General features: G+C 37.3%; 1 protein-coding gene across 6 annotated transcripts in view; it reads left to right on the forward strand.

Annotated features, from left to right (window-relative positions):
* Astn2 (astrotactin 2) overlaps nucleotides 1-19,215 on the forward strand; it is an 851,054-nt gene that overhangs the window by 653,913 nt on the left and 177,926 nt on the right. For all 6 annotated transcript variants that reach the window (XM_047524417.1, XM_047524419.1, XM_047524418.1 and 3 more), the window contains one exon: nucleotides 18,946-19,211. In XM_047524417.1, the coding sequence (XP_047380373.1) occupies nucleotides 18,946-19,211 (266 nt within the window). The remainder of the gene's footprint in view (nucleotides 1-18,945; nucleotides 19,212-19,215) is intronic.

The raw sequence follows: 19,215 nt of genomic DNA on the forward strand, positions 1-19,215 counted from the left end.
CTGGTGTGCACTACGTGAACACTTGCAATTTAATTGTTTTTCACAAACCACATACTGGTTGGGCTTTAATTATTCTTTTGTCTGCCATCTTCACCTGTGGGATATGAACTCCCTGAAGGACACTGCCTGTTTGTAGTTATATCTGTTAGCACAATGCCCAGCATATGAAATTTGTTGAGTAAATAAAGCAGACTCAGAAATGTGACCTTAGGCAAATCACATTCCCTGTCTGTTCTGGAGTTATTCTAAGTGCAAAGTGATTCAGTGGGAGCACTCAGTTAAAAGTTGGCCATGTTTTGAGTACCATCAATATATCAGGCATAACTTAGATATTCACATCACAATTAATCCCTTCAGTTCCTTAAGGAGATAGTAGTAGTTTTGTGTTACAAAAGAAATGGCAAAGGCTCAGAAAGAGGTAGGTAGATCTAGAAATAAAAATGTAGGCCAATTGGCCCATGACATTCCCTGGACCACCACCCCAAAAGTACCCACATTCTATGACATGTGCTACCTATCCATTTTATTAAGATTTGTTTATAAGACTCAAAAAGAAATGTCAGTGCTCAGAAGTCAAGGAATGTTTGGCAAAGAGTGGCAGTCTTTATGACCATGTGATATAATCCTGTCAAGGCAAAGATTCTCATTTGAGCCTCTCTGAGCAGCATCACCAGAGAATAGTGGAGTGCACTCCTGCAAAGGATAAAGGTCAAGCATACCTTTAAAAACTCCCTTCTTTTCTGTTAAAAAAAAAAGTGTTTAATTGACTATATTTTTAAAAATGTTTAAATTACTTACCGATTGAATTAACTGGCATGCTTCATGCAAAATCTCTTTCTTTTCCAGAGTAAAATAAGCACCCTGAAACTGTACTTATTTTTATTCTGTGACTTTGCATACCCTGGCATAATATTAGCATTCCTCTTATAGACAGTTTAAAAATGTTCTTTGTGGAGCCCTTTGTATACTCTTTATTCAGCATTTTAATATAATGGTTTTTAATTTAACATTTAAATCACCTGTATCAGCTTCCTAGGGCTATGGGAACAAACTACCACAAACTAGGTGGTTTAAAACAAGAAAAAATTATTTTCTCTCAGTCCTGGAGACTGAACATTTGGAGTCAAGGTATAAAGAACATCATGCTCTCTGTAGGCTTTAGGAGATCTTTTCTTGCAGTGATATTGACCAAATTATATTAATATAAAACCAAAATTTATATATATTATATATAAAAACAAATCCCACTATCATATATAATTCTAATATACCACTAAAAATGATAGGAAAAAAAAAAGAAAGAAAAAGATCCTTCCTAATTTCTTCCAGATTCTGGTGGCCCAAGGCATTCCCTGACTTGAAACACTAGCCATATTTGATTAAGGGCCTGCCCCACCCAATATGATATCATCTTTATTGAATGCTTCTATGTCAACCTTATTTCCAAATAAGGTCACCTTCTAATATTCTGGGGATTAAACTTTCAACAAATCTTTTGGGGGACACAGTTCTTCTGATAACATCACCTAATGCATGTTTCTTCCTTTATGAAGAAGATTTCTAATTCTCTTTCATTTCTGACTGACAACATTGTTGGGAGAAAGTTAAGATATTGGATGTAAAACATTTAGCATTTTGTCTACCGTGTAGAAGTGTTCATTATATTGCACTTGTGATTTTTAAAAAATAAATTTACTTATTAAGTACACCATTGTTTAGAAAGAGAAAGGTCTTTGAAATCAGCCCCATACTCCCTGAAGATTATTTTTGGGAATATGTAAGAAGATGATCTGACATAATCCTAAATAACTTGTTGGAACTGACAAAGCTTATATCCTTGGGCAAATTACTTAGCATCTCTGTACTTCACTTTTCTCCTCTACAAAATGGTAATAATAGTTACCTACCACACAGAAATGTAAGATGACATTAGATCTAAAGTAGTAAAGAATAGGTGCTCTGTGAATGTTAGCTATTATTATTATTATTATTATTTTTAAAAACTTCTTTCCTCATTAGCAACTGAATTTTGAGGAGTAGGAGGAATATCTTGCTTACAGAATATAGAGGAGAAAAATGTTAAGTGTTAAAAACTCTCATCACTTCCCAACCAAATTTGTCTGAGTCTAAAAGTTTATAATTACTAGAATTATCATGCAATAATATATAATTATATATATCTGTCTGTATTACTTGTCTATCAATATAAAATGAATGACCCCTAAAATTTTACCACTTAACACAATTACACATTTACTGTCTCACAGTTTCAGTGAATTAGGAATCCAAGCATAGTTTTACTGGGTCCTCTGCTTTATCTTGTCTTCCAAAGCTGTGAACAAATTATTGTAGAGGGCTGGGGGCTCATCTGAAGGCTGGAATAGGGAAGTATACATTTCCAGATCACTCATATAGTTGGATAGATTCAGTTCCTTAAGGATTGTTCTTTGCTGGCTATTGTCTGGAGATTCCCTCAGTTCCTTATCACATGAACCTTTCCATGATTCATTTTGTTTCATCAAAGCCAGCAGCAGGAGGGAGTCTGCTAACAAGATGGAAGTCACAATTTTTTTGTAGGTCAATTACAGAAGCAGCATTCTTTCCATATTGTTATATTCTGTTGGTTAGGAGCCAGTTGTTCAAGTACAGGAGGTTGTAACAGGCAGTGAATATCAGAAGGTGGAATGACTGAGGGCCATTTTAAAGCTTCTTCCTGCCTCTTGTCCTCTTTCGCTCCTTTCTCTTTTGTCTCTGTTATTCTCTATTTTTTTTTATTTGTATCTATATGTCTGTTATCTATCCCTCCATCTAGTTAGTTCTAGTTCTTGCTAACATGGACTCTAATTCCACATGCCTTATTTAATATCTATATGTTTCTCAGTCCAGCCTGTACCTGAAACATAGGAAGGAGGACTCAACAGATGTTTGAATTCAGTTTAAATTAAATACCTAAAAGAAAATTTGAACTGAATCAACTTTACTCACCATCTTAATATAATCATCTTAATATAATCATTTACAAAGATCTCTGTAACCCACTCATACATATTTATGATAATGCTAGGTATATAACAAGTGCTTTTCCAGTAAATATAAATTTTGATATTTTATTTACCTAATGTTGAAAAGTTTTTGAAATCATTTTTCTCTGGTCTTCATAGCTGTCAAACTAGCTATGTGTTTGTCAAATTTACAAACCCATCTTTGAACAAATAAGACTCCATAAATGTCCTTGTGTAGGGAGTTTTTTTTTTTTCTTTGAGCTGAAATGGTAACAACTGCTTCAGAATTTTGAAACTCTATTTTAATATCATATACGTTTATGTTCACTAACCAGACCCAGTTTATAATGGTTTGAAGTAATGTGGTTGGTTAAAAGGGGAGCCGTGAAGGAACACTGGCTAAGTAGGTGTTTAATACATCTTCATAGATTGAAGGTTTGCCTTGGAAGCATTCTGAGTGTGGGATCCACGACCCCAATTCAACTCACTGCTAAATGAAGGCTGCTGGAAAATTTCCATGTTCCTTATCTCTTTTAAGCCCCACTTCTCAGCCTTAGTCCTAGATCTCCTATTCCTCTTGGGTCTAGTATTTTAGTCGAGTTTCTTTCTCTGAAGCTAACACTAACCAGTCCACCAGCTGACAGTGTAAGATTGTCCAGCTGCAGACATTGTAAAATACCCTCACCTCCATCCTACATATATTGTTATGTTATTGTTGCTTAATGCTCTATTTTATTTTTCCTAAAAATAGGAAAATTTATTTTGCTGTTACAAAATTTAAAATATAACATGTAAGTAATAATTGATAAGGTGAACCTTATGAAAATTAAAGATTTCTGCTCTGCAAAGGAAAATATCAAGATAATGAGAAGACATGCCACAGACTGAGAAAATATTTGCAGAAGATACATATGATAAAGTACTGTTAGTAAAAATACACAAAGAACTCTGAAAACTTGACAATAAGAAAATAAACAGCTTGGTTAAAAAAATGGGTCAGAACCTCAATAAGACATTTCCCTGAAGAAAATGCCTGGCTGTCACATAAGATATAAAAAGATGCTCCACATCTCATGTTATGAGAGATGACTAGAGAAATGCTAACTAAAACAAAATACCTCTGTATTAATAGCAGAGAAATTTAGAAATGCTAACTAAAACAAAATACCTCTGTAGAATAGCAATTTAACACCGAATAGCTGAGAAGTCGAAGATCAACAGGAACCCTTATTTATTGCTGGTGGTGATACCAAATGGAACATCCATTTGGGAAGACATTTTGGTAGTTTCTTACAAAGCAAAAACTTGATATTTGGTAGTTGTACTTTTTGGTATTCACCAAAGGAATGAAAACATGCATTCATACAAAAGTCTGCACATGGACATTTATTGCAAGTTTATTTGTAATTGTCAAAAGTTGGGAGCAACCAAAATATCCTTTGGTAGGTCAATGGATGAATAAACTGTGGCATATTCAGACAATGTATCATATCAAGTGCTAAAAAAAAATAACTCCCAAATCATGAAAATACATGGAAGAAACTTAAATGTATATAATATAAAAGCAAAAGAAACTAATCTGAAAATGCTACTTATGACTCCAACTATGTAACATTTTGAACAAGTTAAAACTGTAGAAATATTAGCGGTTGTCAAGGGTTGGGGATAGCAGGAAGCAATGAATAGGTAGAGCACACAGGATTTTAGAGCAGTAAAAATACTCTGTGTGATACTATAATTTGTATAGATGTCACTGTATATTTGTTGAAATACATAGTATTTATAGCACCAGAAGTGAACTATGGATTTGAGTGATTATGATTATACAGATTCATCAATTGTAACAAATAGACCACTTTGGTGGGAGTTTTGATAATGGGAGAAGCTATGTGTGGGGGGGACTACCGAGTATATGGGGAATTTCAATTTTGCTGTGAGCCCTAAAATGCTCTAAAATATAATATGAAAAATTATAAGTGAACATGAATTTATAAGAAAGAATCAGAACAGCACCTAATGTAAAATTTGTAAACCTCCCCCTCATTCTACTAACCATCAATAATGGCCTTTACCAACTTTGTGTAAGCCTTCTGCAAGATATTTTTATATTTTATTAAGAAAAAATTCAAGTATACACACAGAGAAAGGAAATGGTATAGTGAATCTCCGTGTGCCCCTTAGTCAGCAATGATTCTTGTCAATAATTTCCTATTTTCACCTCAGCTATTGCTTATCCCCAGTTTGCTTTTTGTTGCTGGGATATTTAAAAGCAAATCCCAGATATAGCATTCCTTCTGTGAATAGCTCAGCATGTATCTTTAAGAGATAGTTATTTTAAGCATAAACTCAACATTATTATCACATCTGGCAGTTCATATTCAAATTTTTTAAATTTGAATATAAAATTTTTTAAATTTGAATATAAAAATATTTGGCTTTAAAAATATCTTTTTATAGTCAGTATGTTTAAATAATGACCAAGATGCCTATATGTTGTAGTTGGTCTCTTAATCTGTAATGGTTCTATCCTTTAATTTTGCCCATGCTGTTATTTGTTGAAGACATTGGTTCATTTGTCCTTTATAATTTTCTAAATTGTAAAATTACCCAATTGTTTCCTCATGGTTTTATTTAACTTATTCCTTTCTCTTAGGGATCATTCATTTTTTTCCTAGAATCCTTTTATGGAATGATAAAGACTATAAAACCACTTCTCTGAATAATGTTTTTAAAGGGCATGCAAGAAAATGCATAACAAGAACAACAGAAAGAAACTGTATCAAAATACTGTCATCAAAATATTAAAAATATAGTAATATATGTGCTCCTTTATTAATGACAAGATGTAGTGGAGAATCTAATATCCATCATAATTTCTAAGTAGTGTCGAGCATAAATACTTTAAATATTTGTAACAACTATGAAGTGTTACAAATATATGTGAATTATATCATGTGAAAGTCATAGAACATTTTATTAATACTATATTTTTGGTCACATTTATAATTTTAAAAACTGCTAAATTGCAATTATAGGATACTGAAAATAAAGATGTATTTTTTCCTAGTATAAGTTCACAAGTTCATTTTATTCATGGAAAGAAGTACCACCTGAAGCACACATATACTTAATAGAGCATCATATTAGGATTTAATGCCTGGTTATGCTTTTAGTCATGATAAAAATAATCAGCAGGCTCAGTTGCTGTCAGTCTGATCTATCCATTAGAAATTTTTCCATCAGCCTTTCTTCTAATGATTTTTGGATTTATTGATGATAGTCATCTAGATCTCATATTTTTTAGACATTGCAATAGAGTAATTTTACAATTCTATCATTCTTTCTGTCTTTATTACCTATAATATTTCCAAAAGGAAAAATGCGGTTGACCTGAAATTCAGTTCATATAATAAAAACATGATTCACACTTGATTCTGTTACCACTTTTCAAAATAGTATGCTGATCTCCTAAGCAATCTCTAATAGTCACCAATGAGTTTTTTTTTGTTTTCTGTTTTTTTTTTACCTTTTAATTTATTTAGTTATTTACTTTGGGTGTTGATTTTAGTGTAAGTAATGTTATGAATTAATGGCAATTTATTTGATGAATTTCAATTACTTGCAATCATTACTCTTTTTAGTGTTTAAGTTGTTTCATGTTAGGCTGATGTAAGTCACTTTAGGTTGGCTTCTGTGCCCTTTTGAAATGACTCCATTAGCGCTACCCTGCTTTTTAGTGCAGCAAACATCCTAGGTTTAGCTTATACCATCCTGTTCCAGATCTGGACCAGGAATTTTGGTTAAAAAATCCTTTGTTCCTTTTAGTGGAAAATGCTATTTGGGAAACAGAGTCTGGGCATTAGAACTACTTATTTCTAGTCCAGTCATTTTTTCTAGTTTTTTTTTTTTTTTCCCCCAGTGGACAGAGCTGTGAAATGTTGATTTCCAACTAAAATTTCAGTTCACAGGATTTTTCTTAACTTCTTTGACTTTATACCCGGATTATTACTCTTATGCTGAAAATCCTAATGACAGTAATCTAACAGCTTGTTTGCCCACAATATACACATAGTGGCTTCAGTAACAATATTCCAGTAATACTACTGATTATTAGACCATTGAATCTAGTTGAATACTTATCTGCAGATAATCTTAGGTTTGGAATATTTCTTACAAAGCATATAACACCCAAATACTGCATTAAAATTTCTTTAGGTGTATTGTAAATTATACATAATAGTTGGAAATTCACTGTGAGAGAATCATACCCACACATATCACAATTTCGAAAAGGGGAGATACTGGGGAGTGAAATGTCCAAATACTGCATTTTTCTCTTTCTTCTTTCTTTCTTTTTTTTATTTTTATTTTTATTTTTTCTGTACTGGGATTGAACCAGGGGATATCACTGAATGATACCCCCAATCCTTTTTATTTTTCATTTTGAGACAGGTTATCACTGAAGTTGCCCAGGCTGGCTTTGAACTTGCAATTATCCTGCCTCAGGCTTCTGAGTAGCTGAGATAACAGGTGTGTGTCACTACACCTGACCTGAATACTGCATTTTAAAGCCACTTGAAACTATTATTTTCTCTATTGAATTCTATCAATACTTAGATGTAGAATTAGATCTATTTTTTTCAGTTTGTATGTAATTTGCAGGAAAAAAATTTTAAATTTTTAAAAAATTTAAAATTTTTTTAACTTCTTAATTTAAAAAAATGCAAAACTTTGTGTTTTGTGTAAAACACAAAGCTAAAACCTATAAAACAAGATATATCGAAAGACTCTGGCCTTGGCCTGTCTTCTTTGCTCCCCCTATAGAACTATTTTATTAGTTGCGTTAATCCTTTTATTATTTCTTAGCGAAAAACAATAGAGAAGACCAGGGCCATGTTTCTCACCTATAATCCCAGCTACTCAGGGAGCTGAGGCTGGAAGATGTCAAATTTGTGGGCAGGCTCAGCAAATTAGCAAGATTATAAACAACTTAGTGAGACTCTATCTAAAGATTGAAAAAAAAAATAAGGTTCTGGGGCTGTAGCTCAGTGGTAAAGTGACCCTGGGTTAAATCCCCAGTATCCAAGAAAAAGTTAGAAACATATGTATATATGCATACATATGTATATATGAGTATATATATCATATGTATATATATATGTACCTCTCCCTTTTTTTTTGCACAAAAGAAAGCACTCTTAACATTCTCTGCACATTGTTTCTTCCATTTAATAAATATATTTAATCAATACTCCATATCATATGTAATAAAAATTGTTCTATTTCCTTTGGTACATAGTACCAAAAGGTACTTATTTAGGTGCATCATAGTTTTTCAACCAATGCCCTATTGATTGTCCATAGATTCTTATTTTAAGAGTTTTATTACTGATCACTATGATATAACAGGCAGAAGTAACAGAAATTGTTTGTTCAAATTCCAGAATTTATAACCACATAGACCCAAATCTCTGGCAATGTAGCAGAGTAAGGAGGAGGCTTAATGTAGCGGAAAAGTGGTAGAACTATGATAAGTGGAAGTGGTAGTTCAGCTCTTTGGGGATACCTTACTTCACTTCTATGATCTTCCACTTCTTCATCTTTAAAAAGCATTAATGAAACCTACTTTTCATTGATGTTCTGGTTAATAGAGACCAAGTGTCATAATGCAAAACAAATGGCGGAATACCTGGCCTGGAACGTGTGCCTGTAAAATTGTAGCAGCTGTTGATATTAATTTTACTGATTGCCTCAATTTTAAGACAGGGAATTCCTAAAAGGTTTCAACCCTTTGTTTGAATTTAATTTTACTTTTTGTTGAATGGACTTTTTAGTCCTTCTTGTCCTAAGCAGCATAGCTACAGGGAAGAGGGGAGTTAAAGAGAAGTAACTCACCCTTGAACATGTTGTGAAATGCCTGTGAACATGTTTAAAAGTGATCTTTTAACCCGAGTACTGTTAGGATTTTGATAAAAACAGAAAGGAGTGAAAGTGAGACTGTGATTCCACTATGAAAGTGGTCAGAGGGTGGTGCGCTCTACCATACAACTGCACCCCCAGCACTTTTTATTTTATTTTTGAGACAGGGTTTCACTAAGTTGCCGAGACTGGCCTTGAACTTGTGATCCCCCCAGTTTCTGTAGTTACAGGCATGCACCACCTCACTGGCTGAGGGTGACAGTTTTATTTCCTAAGGGCTTCTCTAACCAAAGCCTCCAGCTGACCCAATCCAGGCTCACACCCTTCTGGAGGCTTGAACTTGGCAACCAGCCTGGAAGACTTGCTCTCCTGCCTCCAGGTCATGGTCAAGCAGCACCATCTGGCAGTTTTCATCTGCAGCAGGACATTAGCATCTCAGAGGCTTCTTGTTCCCTAAGTCTGTCTAAGAATGATCCCTTCTGGGCATTTTCCTTTGAATCCTACCTGTGACTGGAAGAAGAAAATGGAATTGAGGAGGAACTAAAATCTGAATCCTTCCTTGAGGGGGTGAGTTTTGAGCAGAGTTCTTAGGAAAGTGGAGTAATTGGATCCCAGGGAAGAGAAGGCAGTCCTTCTATTAATGATGCTTTGACCTCCATTGAAGAGAAAGGAGGCTTTGGAGTCAGATGTTGAATGACTAATAATAAGCTTTGACGGAGTGTCACCTCCTAGAACTTCTGTTTTCTCAGTTGTAATTGCTTCTAAAAATTATAAAATTCGTAGTCCAAAGCATTGTTGTGAGGATTCAGTGAGATCCACAATATCTTATGTGTAGCAAAGACTAGGCTAGAAAATGTTTCCTTTCTACTCTTGCCCTGTTTTAAGCACTTACCCACTGCATCTTAAAAAAATGCAACTATGTTGTTACCATAATACTATTAAGAGTAAGAACTAACATCACTTGGGTTTCTACTAAGTGTCTATCAGGCACATATTGTCTTAAATTATCTTAACTTTGTATTGTCAGTGATATCACCATTATTATATACATACATAAAACCACAGAGGCTTGTATTGGAGTACTAACTTGTCCATGGTCACATGCCAGCCTGTGGCTAGCCTTTTATATAGATTGGGAAAAGGTGATCCTTCTCTTTTATTTAATTAAATGAGCACAGGCTTGACAAATAGAACTGAGACTGAATACAATCCCTAGTCACCCTCTTGCCTTGTTACCCTTTTGCAGGGCTCAGCTTGCTTAACTAAACACAGAGACCTTAGTGGTCACATGTTTAGTTTTAACCAGACTGAAATTCAAACTCCTATCTATCTGACATTCATACCATATCCTTTCCTTTCCTGTAGTCACCTCTTCCTGTCTCCTTTAATACCTTGATCTACTGTCTTTTCTCTCTGATATTTCTCCAGCCTCTCCTCCATCTCTCTGGCTTTACCTTCCCAGCTGGAATCTCTACACTAAGTACCATTAAGATTGAAACGAGTTTTTATTCATATTTTCACCCCCTGTCCCAGTTCCAACCCTGGCACTGAATAGGCCTTCTTTGCAACGGCTCATTCTGAGTTATTTTTTCTTGTGGATTAGGTAAACCTTTCCATCTTTCCTGCTGTCCTTGGTGTCTAGCAAGTTGCTTTGCACACACTAATCATTCTTTGGCATGTTAAGAATCAGAACGAACAAATTTCCCAAGAGCAAGCATCTGAAGTGGACACTAGAGGGCAGCAGGAGATCACACATGGCTGGTTGTTTTGTTTTGTTTTTATTTTTTTGTTCTCCCCCCCCCCCCCCCCCCCCCCAGTTTCCCATTACTGGTCACAACCTATCTTGTCTCAGGAAGCAGAAACAAATACTAGGATTCAGTGCTAACTGGTCCCTGACTTTGGCCAAGACATCAGCCACTACGGAGCTACCAGGAAGTGGCTGGTGTTGTTCTTCCACAGAGAGTATGACCTCCCTCAGAGGAGTAACTGCTTCCACTTGAAGACAGGTATTTATCATTCTGAGCCCCAGTTCCCTCATGGATACAAGAGGGCAACAATTCCTAATTTGTAGGGTGATAATGAAGACCAGATGAGATCATAGGTATAAGTTAGCTAATACAACTTTTGATTTTTAGAACAGTTGAATAAGAAATTAGGATCCCCACTTTACACATAAGGAAAATAATATTTGGAGAGGAGAAGTGCCTTGACAATGATTTGAAATGTTCAATTCTACCACAGTTTACAGAATAGGTAGAAAGCAGGTGATTTAAGAGAAATTCCTCTTAGTTAAAGCACCAAGCAGTATTCAGGGGAAGATTTATAGATTTAGACATGCATAAGAATTGAATAATGGTGGGATGAAGACCAAGAGCCAGAACAAAAGAACTTTGATGATGCTGTTGACACTGTAGAGTTGGAAATTCTTCATTGAGTTCTGTTTCTCATTAATCCCCAAATAATCCAAGATTTAAGTACTAATATTATTGACATTTTACAAATGATAAAACAGAGCCTTAGGGAGGTTAAGTAACTGGTCCAAGGTTGTCCAGCTGGAAAGTGGAAAAGCTGGAATTCATACTCCAGCTAGCCACTGTTATAGCTATTCTTATGGATTGTGCATTTAGGGGAAAAGCTGTCTAAGTAGGTTAAATCAGGAGATCATTTCCTTGGCAGTTTTGATAACTTACCCTCTTCATTTTGGAATCTCCATTGTCACTTCTGTTTGCTAAATGTGCACACACACAACACATAATACATACACATTATCAGAATGCCCCACAGTTTCTGTGACAGGGGTTTCACTGACCTAGCTAGTTGGTTAATCTTAGCATGACCCCTAAGTAGGGGAAGACTTGCATGCTGCAGTAAGGCATGGAAATGGCATAAAGGGCATAACTCTGGCTTTGGGTCTGATATTTAGGATGAGAAATGCAATTGCTGGATAGGAAGTCAGTCTAAGTTTAACAGAGTTTTCACACAATGGATTGTAAGGCTAAAAAGTTCCACATTATTAGATTTTGGGGGTTTTGTTTTTTGGTTTTTGTACCAGAGACCGAACCCAGAGGTGCTTTACCACTGATCTACATGCCCAGTCCTTTTTATTTTTTATTTTGAGATAAAGTCTTATTAAGTTGGTTAGGGCCTTGCCAAATTGGAGAGGCTAGTCTTGAACTTGCAATCCTCTTACCCCAGCCTCCCAGAGTTGCTGGTATTATAGGTATGCATCACCACACCCAGCCTGGAAGTGTTTAAGAAGGAGTTGGAGGATGATTTGGTAGTGAATGAAGCATTAGATGGGGATTTCTGACCTCGTGACCCCTCACCACCACCCTGTACTGTGAATTAAACTCCTTCTTAAACACTTCTAATCTGAGTGGGGTGGTGCACACTTATAATACCAGCTACTCTGGGAGACTGAGGCAAGAGGATTGCAAGTTCGAGGCTAACCTCAGCAACTTAGCAAGGCCTATCACTAAGGTACACCCCAAACCCTTTTAAATTTTACTTTGAGATAGGGTCTTGCTAAGTTACCTCGGCTGGTTTTGAACTTGGGATTCTCTTTCCTGAGCCTCCAGAGTTGGTGGAACTATAGGTGTGCACCACCACACCCAGCCCAAATGACCTTAAAGTCTTCCACCCATGAAAATCCATTAGTCCATGGAAATGAGTGGCAGTTGTGGGGTATTGCCTGGGAGTGGCAGGTACAAGGAGGACACCATTTTTTTTTTTTTTTTTTTTTTTGGAATGGAAAGAATTCATTGAGCAGGAGTGAAAATTGGTGCTGAAAATGTTTCAAAGAGGGAATATGTGAGAGGCACAGTAGAACTGGGTAGAAACAGTCAGACTGGTCACTAGCTGTGTGACTCCGGGAAAGTTACTTCACCTCTCTAGGTGTACATCAATTAATAAGGCGAAGACCAACTACCTTTGGGCTGTAGTGATAAATTGAGGTAGTGGATTTGGATTCTAATAAATGTTATACAGATAGAAGAATTGAAGGGAAAATGAGTCACATTCACACATTCTTCATGTATTCATTCATTTATTCAAATACCTACCTATGTATGTGATATTAGGCAGTGAACTCTCTGCAAGAATACAGATACTCATTAAAACTGACCTTGTTCTCATGGGACTATCAGTTTAGTTGGCAAGACAGATATTCATTTAGTTAATGTTAGCACCTTAACTAAAATTACAAATGTGGCATGCACGGCAATGACATCAGGCGTTCTAGTTGACAGTAGAAATTGAGAATACTCACAATGATCTATGAATATACATTTCTCTTGGGGGCTTTCTTAGTGGCTTTGCAATAAATATACTTTGCTAGGGACTTCTCCAAAGACCTGGGGCATAGCAGTTTCTCTCTGGCTGGTTGCTGTGGATTCCCCCCCACCTCCTGTTTCTCTGGCTGCTCACTTGATGGAGACTCAATGTGGGGATACCTCACCCTCTGTTAGAATTCTTCTTTGGCAGAATTCAAAACAGTTTCAGGCTAGCTCTTTCTCCACATCTGGTCCAGGGGAAACAAGTATTTCTCTCCTGGCAACCTCTGGGAGTTTGTGTTAATGCCTTTCCAACCCCTTCTGTTCTTTTGACACAGGCCACCAGAACTTTTCTCAGGTGAAGGTAGACCCTAGTCCACTATCTTTTCAATTGCTAACAACAAACAAGTTCTTCAGGCGTCACTCATGAGGGTCCTTGTCACAAAACTTGGGGTTAGAAGATAGCATGTCCCACATTCTGCCTGGGGTGCTGTTGACTCTAAACAGGGTCATAGTTCTTTCCAAATAAAATCTCCCCTAAATCCTTCCTTTTTACTCTCTGATCTCTTTTTATTTCCTTGTTCTGGCTGAGGTTTCTAAAGTTATGAAACTAGTTAGAATTCATCTCCTTTGTAAATCGTGCATCTAGGGGCATGACTTTGGGATTTCACTTCTATTATCTTTTGGCGTCTCAATAGAAATCTCAATTTTAACATCCTGTTACACCAACAGCAATATAATTATAACAACCACAGCAACAACAATAACAACTAATATTGATTGAGAGCTTAACCTGTGCCAGGCACCTATTTTTAATCCTCACAGTGACTCTTTTCAGCTGGTACTGTTATTTATAAAGGACACACTGATGACGCTGGACTTTTGTCTGTGAGGCTGAGAAGTTCGGATTGCACAACACAGCAGCACAGACCTTACCGATGGCATTTCGGCCACCTGTTTCCTCTTTGTGCAGGATATTTGTGTGGATCCTTGAGTCAGACCTCAGAGCAACTGCTTTCCTCCGACAGCAGACAGTAACTCCACCTAAGCTATGAGCCCGTTTCAGTTAATTCCTTAGAGGCCATTGCTGTAAGAAAGGCCATTCTTTATTGATATAAAAGTCTCACCCTTTTCCCCCTCCCTGAACGTTTCTAATTTGAGCCCCTCTGGTCCCTGTGGAGCCTTTAAATGCTTCAAGTGCGAGCCTATTGCCAAAGCAAGCCTGTCTGACTAGAGAGGCAGTGCCCTGCACCCTTGCCGAATATTGAACAAACATCCGCACAGCTTTGGCTCTCCCAGAAGTCCTTCGTCTGATGCCTTTGTTTTGTTTTCTGGAGGAGGGCAAGCGGTGCCATCACCTCCTGCCGAAAAGCCCTGGCTGCCCTCCCAACAAGGAGTTGTCACTTCAACTGAGGCTTTTTAAAATTTTTTTGGTGGCAACAAAATAATACCCAGCAGGAATTTGGGAGGAGAAAAAAGAGAGTTCACTTGGCAGGTTCTCAAATGAATGGGTTGTAGTGTCATTGGAACTGAATCGGGCTTGAAACCAGACATGATCCTATTTTGGACGCATTGTTCAGAGGGATGGGAAATGTGAACAGAGGATAAGTCTCTTCAAAAATGCTCTTTATCCTTGGCCTGTTAAAGACAGCCTGGTTTAACCCAACTCTCCCATTTCCCCAATGGCAAGGGTCTATACAAAAGCCTAGAAGAGGTCAGAACAATTAGACGAGGGATCAGTTCTTCATCCGTTGACCTCTGGGTTGGGAGAGTTCCTTTGACTTTATGAGTTGTATCTTGATTGTATCCTTGACTAGCTGTCATCCTTGGAATTCCCAAATCCTGGCTTTTAGATTCATCAATGCTTTGATAAGGTAGCATAGTGATTAGGGTATGTAAACATAGTATATATTCCACCAACTTTTATTGAAAAAATAATTTTAAGCCTATTGTTTCACAGGAACTAGGTAAGGGAGATGTGAGAATCTGCAAAATTGATACTATCTTTGCCCTCATGGAGTTTATAATCTTGAGACATTAAGAGTTGATAGTGGATAAGCGTGCTCTGAGAATCTGTAATATGAAAACATAACATACATTGATGGTGTGGGAAGTTCAGGGAAGACTTTTCTGAAGCATTGGCACTTGAACTGTGATCTGGAGGATGAGTGGAAGTTAGCCAGGAGAAGTTAGGGGTTAGGGTGGGATAGAAGGAAGCATTCTGCAGAAAGAAGAGCATGTTCCAGGCTCGAGAAAAAGACACAAGGTGTATACAAGGAACTCAAAAGTCATTGTAGTTGATAGAAGAACTAGGTGGGACAGGATAAGAGGGAAAACTGTGGAAACAGTGGGTTGTCTAGATTCCACATTGTCTGTGCCTCACCTTTTGGCTTCTGATCTTTACCCTAAGCATAAATAGTGTCATGGAAGTTTTAAGTAGGAGAGGACTATAGGATTTGTCTTTTGAAAAGATAACTTTAGCCATAGGGTGGAGTTGGATCAGAAGCAATTAGCTTTCACAATTGTAATGTCTACAGAGGAGTAATTAATAGAATAGTTAATGACCTTCTCTACTGTAACTCTTATCTAAATCATAACTTAGCCATGCCATAACATTAGGAAAAGAATCATTATTAATAAATGTTCGTGGGACTTAGAGGTAAGCCCCTTTCTCTTTTTTGGTCTCCAGTTCCTCACATTTTGGGCAAAAAAGACTGGACCTGATGATTGCCAAGTACCCTCCTTTTGCAAAATCAGCCCTTAAGTTTGGCTGTTAATTCTATACTGCTATTGTAGTACAGTTTTCAGTCTCAGTTATTGGCTTATAACCCCCACTTGCAGGGATGATGGACTGAAACAGCTGAAGAATTATGAAGCAGAATAGCAAAGGTCTACAGGTTATTTTGTTGTTAAATGGATAATATCTTTAATCCAATGCCTATGAATGTTTGTTTGATCAAGGGAATTTTTACTCCCAGCAACAGGTTACATTTCTTCCCAATTAAGTTACATGCATATGACATGGTACAATGAGGGATATACCATCTGTGTTAAGATATGAAATAACAATAGCTCAGGTGATGCCTTGGTGATCAGATTTGTGTGGTCATGTACTGAAAACAATACTAACTCACTGTGTGACCTTGAAAAGTAATTTTCCTTTTTTGAAATGCATAGTCGCTTTATTTAGAATGGATGGTTTGTACTGATAATAATTTTCAAAGGTGTGTTCTTTCAGTGTTTTTGTGTGAGATCAAATCCAGGGCCTTGTGCATGCTAAGCAAGCACTCTACCACCGAACTACATTGAAAGCCCTCAAAATATATTCATATATTAATAATATATATTTTAAATATATATGGAAAAACCTTGCTCTATTTTTCCACTCTTGGAGATTCACAGTACATGTATATCAATAGCTTGTTTGGTTCCAAAGGTTTTACTTTTTAACTAATTCATCATACTGCCATATTCCTGTGACCATAGATAGGCCTTCTCTCTGAAATTCAGTTTTTCCATTTATAAATTGGGACTAGAGCAAGGGCTGCCAAACTTTTCCTGTAGAGACTCAAATAATACACATTTTAGACCTTGTGTGCCATAGATTCTTTATTGTAACTATTCAATTCTGCCACTGTGGTCAGACACAGAACATCAATGAATGGGAATGGCTGTGTTCCAATAAAACTTTATTTACAAAAGCAAATGTGGGATGAATTTGCCGCATGGGTCATACTTTGTTGACCTCCAGACCACAGCGTGGGCCGATTCCTAGTATCCTTGTAGTTCTGACTCCTTCCTGATCTTCTCCCCAAATGGCTATTCTCTTCCAAGTTTGAAGTCACCCTTCTCCAAAAGCTATCCCTCTGGCCAGCGGTTCCAAAAGTTATCATCATCTTCTTTTGACATGCCTGTATATAAGGCTGTCTCCATCTCCCCAGCTGCTGGGATGCCTTCTTCACAGCCTTGTTTTGTTTATCTTAGTAACTATCCTTCTTTAATCCCTCTAAAGGATTGGTTAGCTGGAATTCGCCTTGTCTTCCTCCCCCGGAGCCTTTGATCCGATGCTCATAAGCATTTGCTGACAGCCAGACAGAAAAGGTGGAGCCCAGATCCCAGGCCGGAGGGCCCAGAGAGTAATGAATGAAGGCTGCGTTTATTTGTATTTCTAATTGGCAAGCCCATTTCCAGATCAGCTGCATGTCACTGCAAGCTGAGAGCAGGAGCAGGAGAAAACTCATTTTTCTTTCAGTTCTCAGTGTCCAAGACCCTGGTCCACTGAGATAAGGCCTTACTTGATTTCACCAGGCTTGGTAGAAGCTGCTGTCTGAATTAAGTTCTGTCCCTTAGTACAGGGTCACTCTTTTGGTACATCTTTGAGGATACCAGTCATATAGTCTATGATTTAAATGTAACCCTCTGGGTTATTCAGATCATTTTACATCTTCAAGGTTTTTCAATATAGCTTACAATCCTGTCGTTTAATGGAATTCTATATAGAAGGTTGGTCTTAAAGACTTAAAAGCAGAACTGCTCTATTTGAAGCTGACATGGGGTTTATAGCCCTGACTACTCAGTTTTCCTTTTGCCCTATGGAAGCAGTTGCTGAGGTGCTTCCTAGAAATTCTTGAATTCCTAAGAATTTTGGAGTCATTAGACTAGATTATGAATGTAGTTTTATAAGATCCATCTTTAACAGTCTCAGGTACATCCGTAGTACCATCTTAAGCACTGAAGGTAGGCAGGAATGGGTGACATGACCCCTAGTCTCCAAGAGTTGATAATATTGTTGGAGAAGGCAGGAGAAAATGGGAAAGGAAAGTGAACTGAAGATCTCATAAGTAAAAGTATTTACTCAAAGAAGAGGGTCAGCGCAATGAGGAAAGTCTTCCTGAAGAGGGTAAAATTGGAATGAAACATAGAGAGATAGAAAGGATTTGTAGAGACAGAGAGGAAAAGCAGGATAGGCAAAGGTACAGAGATAGGAAACACTAGTTATAGGTCAAGAAAGATGAAGAATAGAATGGAGCATACACGGATCACATCTCAAGGTGCACATGAAGAAACAGGCAGGAAAGAAGTTTGAACAAGGGAACAAGTAAGCACAGAAAGAAAGGGGAAATAATGTCTGTTCCAAGAAGTTCCACCTCCTGTATCACCTGCCACTCACAACTGACTCTACTGGTGTCATTAACCCCATTTCACAGAATCAATGACTAGAGTCTTCTGAATATTCAGACTCTTTTCCAAGGTTGAGGAGGTATTCTCAAGCAGAACTGGGATTTAAACAGAAGTTGACTTGACCCAAAGCTTATGTTTCTTTCATTATATTGAGTTTCAAGGAATTGGAGAAAAATTCTAAAAGGAAAATTCTAAAGGAAGAATATAATTTGTATAAGTTGACAGTGACAGAAAGGAATTTCTGGTTGTGGAAAATATCTTTGAGTATTTGTATCTTTCAAATTGCTTGGAGAATCACTGAACCCTAACAACCCAACTTTAAACATGGGAAAATTGAGGGCCAGAGAAATAAGAGGATACCTGGTATAAGTGGTAGGAGAAGACACCATTCTGGTCTCTGAATGCTCAGACCAGTGGTCTTTTCAAGACACCATGCAAAAATCACTTTATCATCTTTTTCCACTTCCAGCGAATACCAGCTCCTTAGGACATGCTCTTTGTGGGTTCAAGAATCTGCCCTTTCGAACAATACTAAATTTACCTCTGCCTCTTCCTATTTTGTGCCTCTCCAGAGACCACAGAACTGGGCAGCAAGAAGGAGCTCAAGTCCATGCCCTTCATCACCTACCTTTCAGGTCTGCTGACGGCCCAGATGCTGTCTGATGACCAGCTCATCTCCGGTGTGGAGATTCGCTGTGAGGAGAAAGGCCGCTGTCCTTCCACCTGCCATCTTTGCCGGCGGCCCGGCAAGGAGCAGCTGAGTCCCACACCAGTGCTGCTGGAAATCAACCACGTGGTCCCACTTTATACCCTCATCCAAGACAATGGCACTAAGGAGGTGA

The sequence above is a fragment of the Sciurus carolinensis genome, chromosome 14 (genome assembly GCF_902686445.1).
Source record: "Sciurus carolinensis chromosome 14, mSciCar1.2, whole genome shotgun sequence".
Taxonomy (NCBI): Eukaryota; Metazoa; Chordata; class Mammalia; order Rodentia; family Sciuridae; genus Sciurus; species Sciurus carolinensis.